General features: G+C 54.0%; 1 protein-coding gene across 1 annotated transcript; it reads left to right on the forward strand.

Annotated features, from left to right (window-relative positions):
• Positions 1-1,467: 1,467 nt before the first annotated feature.
• On the forward strand, positions 1,468-1,959 carry LOC121348470 (class II histocompatibility antigen, B-L beta chain-like). The gene has a single exon (XM_041458067.1). The coding sequence runs from the start codon at positions 1,468-1,470 to the stop codon at positions 1,957-1,959; it is 492 nt and encodes a 163-aa protein (XP_041314001.1).
• Positions 1,960-7,085: the final 5,126 nt, after the last annotated feature.

The raw sequence follows: 7,085 nt of genomic DNA on the forward strand, positions 1-7,085 counted from the left end.
CAGTCCCTCCCAGTCCAACCCAGTAACTCCCAGTCCATTGCTGTTCCCTCCCAGTCCCTCCCAGTCCATCCCAGTACCCCCCAGTGCCCCCCTGCGCGTCCATTTCAGCGACGCGTGAAGCTGACTCTTCTCAGCCAATCAGCCCGCCTCTCTCCGATGACTCATCTGTTGCCAGGCAGACCGGCAGAGCCGAGTGCCCCGAGCTGGACTCTGCCTCCCAGCGCCAATCCAGTTCTTCCCAGTGCCACCACAGTCCATCCCAGTCATCCTCAGCCCATTCCCAGTCCATTCCCAGTAAATTGCCAGTCCAGTCCCAATCTGTTCCCAGTTAATACCCAGTTCACTCCCAGACCTCCACCCTCCAGTCCCAGTGCCCACCCATCCCCTCCCATCCTTCTCAGTGCCATCCCATTTCCTCCTAGTTCTTCCCAGTCCATTCCCATTATTTTCCCAGTTAATACCCACTTCACTCCTAGACCTTCACCCGCTCTCCCAGTGCCTCCTCATTCCCTCCGAGTTCATTCCCAGTCCATCCCGTTCATTTCCCAGTCCATCCCAATCCATTTTAGTCCATCCCAGACCCTCCCAGTCCATTCCCAGGCCCTCCCAGGTCCACCCGGCCCCTCCAAGTCAATTCCCAGGCCATTCCCATTCCACCCCCAGCTCACTCACAGACCCCCACCCTCTCTCCAATTGCCCTCCCTGCACTCCCATCTTTCTCAAAGTCACACCAGTCCCACCCAGTCCATTCACAATCCCACAAAGTTCATTCCCAGTACCCTGCCAACCCATTCCCAGTCCCTCCCAGTCCATAAAAATCCCTTCCAGTCCTTCCCAGTCTATCCCAGTCCATCCCCAGTCCCTCCCAGTCCATCCCAGTCCCTCTCCAGCCCAGCCCTCCCCTCTCTCTCCCAGTGCCCCCAGCTGATCCCAGTGTGTCCCCGCTCTCTCTCTCTCTCTCGGGGTGCTGGGAATGACTGGGATGGAGTTTGGGGGCGCTGGATGTGACTGGGAGGGAGTTTGGAGGTGTTTATTTTAACTGGTAGGGAGTTTGGGGGTCCTTATGGGATCTGGGAGGGAGTTTGGGGGTGCTTGGTTTAACTGGGATGGAGTTTGGGGGCGCTGGGTGTGACCGGATGGGTCGCAGGGAGCCGGGAGGGGCTGGAAGGAGATCGGCGCTGGCAAAGCGGGGCTCGGCAGGAGCTCGGCTGTGCCGGGCACGGACTGGGAGGGCTCCGGCCGAGTCCTGCCGGGGCTGCCGAGGGACTGCCAGAGGCTTTGGGGGTGCTGGGGGCGCTGGGGGGCGACTGGGAGGGGGCTGCGGGATGCCGAGAGGGAGCCGAGGGGCTTCGGTGGCTGCCGGGGAGCCCAGAAAGGGATCGGGGGGAGGTTTCCGGGGGTGTCGGGAGGGGCTCGGGGTGTCGGTGCTGGGTTTTGGGGGTGCTGAGCCCTGCGGCCCCCCCAGAGATGCCGCCGGACGCCGGCCGCAGCAAGATGCTGACGGGCATCGGGGGCTTCGTCTTGGGCTTCGTCTTCCTGGCGCTGGGGCTCGGCTTCTACCACATGACAAAGGCCGAGTGTCACTTCACTAACGGCACGGAGAAGGTGAGGTACTTGTTGAGGCACATCTACAACCGCGAGCAGCTCGCGATGTTCGACAGCGACGTGGGGCACTACGTGGGGTTCACCCCCCGTGGGGAGAAGTGTGCCAGGGACTGGAACAGCAAACCGGAATTAATGGAGCACAGATGGACTGCGGTGGACTGGTTCTGCCGTTTCTGGTACAAGACTTACACCCCGTTCATCACGGAGCGCCGAGGTGAGCGCGGGGCAGAGCGTGTCCCCTCGGGCTCTGCCCTGCCAATCACACTGGAGCCCCTCAAAACCTCCCTGGGCATCGCCCCAGAGCTCTCAGCCCTCCTTGTGCCCATCTCTGGAACCTTCTGGCCTGGTCGGTAACTCTCATGGCTGCCTCAGTCCATCCCAGTGCCTCCCCGGCGTGCCCATCCCGGCCGTCGGTGTAGCCGACACCTTCCAGCCAATGAGCTCTCGAATCTCTGATGACTCATCAGTTGCCAGGCAAAGTGCCTGGCTATGAAGTGTCGAGTGCCCCGTGCTCGACGCGGCCCGCCATTGCCGCACAATTCATCCCCAGTCCCTCCCAGTGGCAAAAAAATCCGTCCCAGTGCCATCCCAGTGGCTCCCGGTGCCTCCTCAGTGCCTCCCACCTCTTCTCTACACGTTCCACATTCATTCCCAGTTTATTCTCCGTTCACGCCCGGATGACCAACCTCCCTCCCAGTGAGCCCCACGCTGTCCCATCCCTACGAGTGCCACCCCAGTCGCTCCAAAGCCATTTCCAGTCCATCCCAGTGCACTGCCAATCGCTCTCCAGCCCACCCCAGCCCTCCCGTCTCTCTCCCAGTGCCCCCAGCTGATCCCAGTGTGTCCCCGCTGAGGTCGTTCAGGATTTTTTGTTCTGATCCCTTTGTCCCGCTCCCCTTTACAAACAGTTTCTCTAAAGACGGTGTTAAGGATATTTTTAACTGCTATTGAAATTATAATAAAATTATGTAAAAATTAGATTTAGAATAATTTTTTTTTTAAATTTCAATTATATAAAATTTTAATATCTTTTAAATTATTGAAAGCTGATTAACAAGGTTAAATCGCCTTGCACTGGGGGGTTCCTCCAGCCCAGGTCCAGCTCTGGAACTCTCCCGGGGTTTCGTGCCAATAAAAACCCCAATTCCCAAAAAATTCAGTCCAGATTAACACTGGGGGTCCCTCAAGGTCAGAACATCCCTTCCCAAGATTGGAACCCGCCCAGGAACCCACAGAGATTTTGGGATTCGATTCCGGAATCGAATTCCCCAAGGCAAAATCCCGGCTCGATGACCCCCGAGGGATTTGGGGGGAGCTCCCCCGCCTGGATCACTGCGGGATGTGGGGAGGGGGCGATGCTGAAGGGGCCGGGGGGCTGCGGCTCCTCAGGGGGGGTGGGAACCGCGGGGTTCAGGTGCTGCTGCTCTTCCTCCTCCTTTTCCTCTTCCTCTTCCTGCTCCTCCTCATCCTCGGGCTCCTTTTCCGGCTGCTCCTCTTCCTCTCTCCTTCCTCCTCTCCCTTGTTTGACCTTCCTCCTCCGCCTCCTCCTCCTCCTCCTCCCGCTCCCCCGGGCCCAGCCCCCACCCTTTGTCCCCCTCCCTTTTCCCAAACCCGTCCCATCTCCCCCCACCCCAAACCCCTCCCCATGGCCCCCCAATAAACGGCCCCGAGGCCAACTGGGAAGCTTTATTGGGAGCACTGGGAGCGGGCACTGGGCTGGGGCAGAGCGGCAGCTCCGGGGGCTGGGGGGGCCTCGGGACCCCCCCCCAAAATCAGCGGCCGGGGGGACGGAGCGGGGGGTCCCGGGCGGGCCCGAGGCCACGGGGAGGGGCTGCGGCCGGCGGCGGCTCAGGAGCTCTGCGGGCAGAGAAAAGGGGGTGAGGCCGGGCTGGGGGCCCCGGGGGGAGCGCACACGCTCCGGCACGGGCGGGACGCGAGCCCCGGCACCCGGCCTGACCTTCTTGCGCAGGTAGAAGCCGAGCCCCAGCGCCAGGAAGACGAAGCCCAAGACGAAGCCCCCGATGCCCGTCAGCATCTTGCTGCGGCCGGCGTCCGGCGGCATCTCTGGGGGGGCCGCAGGGCTCAGCACCCCCAAAACCCAGCACCGACACCCCGAGCCCCTCCCGCCACCCCCGGAAACCTCCCCCCGATCCCTTTCTGGGCTCCCCGGCAGCCACCGAAGCCCCTCGGCTCCCTCTCCGCATCCCCCCGCCCCCCCCCCCTCGCCCCCTTTTTCCCCCGTTTCTCCCCATTCCCCCGTTTTCCCCCATTTTCCCCATTTTTCCCCGTTTTCCCCCATTTTCCCCATTTTTCCCCCATTTCCCCATTTCCCCCATTCCCCCATTTTCCCCATTTTTCCCTGTTTTCCCCATTTCCCCCGTTTCTCCCCATTCCCCCCTTTTTCCCCCTTTTCCCCTTTCCCCCTTTTCCCCCCTTTTCCCCCCTTTTCCCCCCATTTTTTCCCTATTTTCCCCCATTTTTCCCCTTTTTTCCCCTTTTTCCCCCATTTTCCCACATCCCCATCCCCCAGCCCGGCTCCGAAGGGCGAAATTTGGGGGAAATCGGGTGAAATTCGGGGGAATTTGGGCTGGGAAGGAAACAAAGCCCAACCCCCTCCCCCCTTCCCCAATCCCGCCGCTTTTAACCCCAAAAAAAAAACCCCAAAACCCCCAAAAATCCCCAAAAAACCACTCGAAACCTCGGGAATTCCCTTTTTCTTTTATTGTCCAGCGGTTCCTCGGGAAAGCTTCGGCAGCGCCGCCAAAATCGGGGGGAAAACAGAAAAAATCGGGAATTTTGGGGGGGAAAATTGGATTTTTTAACCCGCGACCCCAAATCTGGGCGGAATGGCCCCAAAATGAAGATTTGGGAACCAAATTCGGGATTTTTACTTTGTTTTTTTTTCCCGATTTTTTAATTTTATTTTTTTTTATAAACTCGAGGAATTCGGGATTCTTATAAAATCCTTTTTTTTTTTTGTTTTTGTTTTTTTGGTTTTTGTTTTTGTTTTTTCACCTCTCAAAGGATAAATTTTTGGGAAAAAAAGCCGAAAATTCTCATTTTCCCACCCATGCCTGGATCCCAGTGAATTCCCGCGCCCTTTTCCCAATAAAATTCGCATTTTCCACCCCAAATCCCCGGGATTAGGGCCGGAAATCCCTCGAAAATCAGATTTTTGATTGATTTCTTTATTTCTCTTTATTCCCCTGCAAAATTAAACTTTTATTGGCTTTTTTCCCTTCTTTCATCTCATTTAAAATGGGATAAAAATCCCTTTTTTCCTCATTTTTTATTCTTTTCTCCCCTCCTCTCTCTTTTCCTTCTTTTTCTCCCATTTTTATTTTTTAAAAAAGCGAATTTCCACCCCGGGTGCCTCCGTGAAAACCCCAAACTCATCATTTTTACCACAAAAATTTGCTTTTCCCCCCATTTCTCGCCGTTTTACCCATCCCGCTGAGACTTCGGCACGGATTTCCCGAAAATAATTCGAATTTTGGGCAAATTTCTGCAAAATCGCTTTTTTTTTTTTTGTTCGCTCCCCCACCCTCGCCGCGGGTTGAGTTCGGATTTTTTTTTAATTTTATTTTTAAATTTTTTTGGTTTTTGAGGCGTGAAAATCGGGGGATATTTGGGTTTTTTTGGGGGGAAATTGGAGTTTTTCCCATTTTTTGGTGCTGTCGCACCTCGGGGAGGGGCGAGAAGAGAAACAAAGGGCAGAAAAAAAAAGCCCAAAAAACCAAAATAGAGGAAAAAAAATCCCAAAAAAAGAGGGAAAAGTTCAAAATAAAGACTGAAAAAATCCCCCCAAAAAAAGAAAAAAAAAAATCCTCGAAACATCAAACAAAAAAAACCCCAAAAATTAGAATTTTTCCATTTTCTGTCCCCGGCCCACCCGGAGAGAGAAATTTGGGGTAAAATTTGGGGCAAAATCCCCCAAATTCCCCTCCCGGCCGAGCTTTGTCCCGATCCTTCCGTTTTTGGGGGATTTCGGGAATTTTCTTTCCATTTTTGGGAATTTTCGGAGCCCCACCTCCGTTTTAATTTTAGTTTTAATTTACTTTAATTCCATTTTCCCGGATTTTGGGGTGGAATCAGCTGCGGGGAAGAAGGGAGGGAGATAAAGAGAATTTGGGGAGAATTTTTGGGATTTTTTCCCGGATTTCCCTGGATTCTCTTTATTTAACCCAAACCCTTCTCCCGCTCTTCCCCGGAGCCAAAAATCCCCAAAATCCGCCTAAAATCCCAATTTTCCCATTCCCTGCCCCTCTTCCGCCGCCTCTAAAGATCCCAAACCTCCCAAAAATCCCAAATTTTTTAAGGTTTTTGTTTTTCTCTGGGTTTTTTTTTTTGAGGGAAAATTTGGATTTTTCCTCCCTCCGCCCCCTTTTGTTTCCTCTCTTACCGAGCGAATTTCGCTGTTTTCGGGGTTTTAACCTTAATTTGGATTTTCCTGCTGGTTTTTCGTCCCCTCGGCGGCGAAAATGGGGGGGAAAAGGGGGAAAAAGATGAAAAATGGGGAAAAAAGGGAAAAAATATGGGGGAAAGTGTGAAAAACAGGGAAAATTGGTTTTAAGGCTCGTGGAGGGGGGGAAAAAAAGATGAAAAATCCGGATTTGGAGGGAAAATCTTCCATAAAATCGACCCGGTGGATTTGGGGGTGGGAAGCGGGGGGGTGGGAAAGGGATTTTAGTTAAAATAAAAGGGGAAAAATGGGGAAAAAGTGGGAAAAAAAGGGGAAAAAAGGGGAAAAACGGAGCGGGCGCAGCTTAGGCCGAGCTTAACTTGACCTTCACTTTGCCCGCCCACCCAGACGGAAAATCCCGGCGGCTCCTCCCGCGGAAATCCCGGGAAAGGCGCAAAAATCGCCAAAAATCCCAATTTAACCTTCGGGATTTTAAAAAAAAAAACCCAAAAAAGTCCCGAGCCCGGCCCCAAAAAGCCCCGAAAGCGCCTCAAAATGGGAATTTTCGCCTTTTTCTGGCGGGTTCGGGTTGGGCGGAGCGGGAGGGGGAAGGGAATTTATGGGATCATTTCAGTTTGGGGTTTTTCCTCCCCAAAATCCGCTCCGACCCCACAAAAACCAGCGGAGTTTTCACCCAATTCCCCTTTTTTTTTCCCCCAAAAAAATCCTCCCTGAAATCCATTTTCCCCTAAAAAAACCCCACACAACAACAACAAAGGCGCGCTGGGAAAATCAGGATTTTTTTATCTTTTGGGTAGAGAAAAAACCCCAAAACGCCGATTTTAGGGCGGCGAGGATTCCGCTCGATTTTGGGGTGGGAAATGGGGAAAAAGGGATTTTTTGGAGGAAGTTTTGGTCCAGGGAGGAGCAGAGGTTTTGTTTCAGTCGCGCCCCATAAAGAGAATTTGGGAGCCATAAAAACCCCAAAGGCGGGAGCAGAAATCCCAAAAAAATCGGGCTCGGGATGGGCCGGGAAATGGAATTGGGATTTGGGGCTTTTGGGGTTTGGGGTTTGGGG

Source organism: Pyrgilauda ruficollis, unplaced genomic scaffold, assembly GCF_017590135.1.
Source record: "Pyrgilauda ruficollis isolate IOZ18807 unplaced genomic scaffold, ASM1759013v1 scaffold1251, whole genome shotgun sequence".
NCBI lineage: Eukaryota > Metazoa > Chordata > Aves > Passeriformes > Passeridae > Pyrgilauda > Pyrgilauda ruficollis.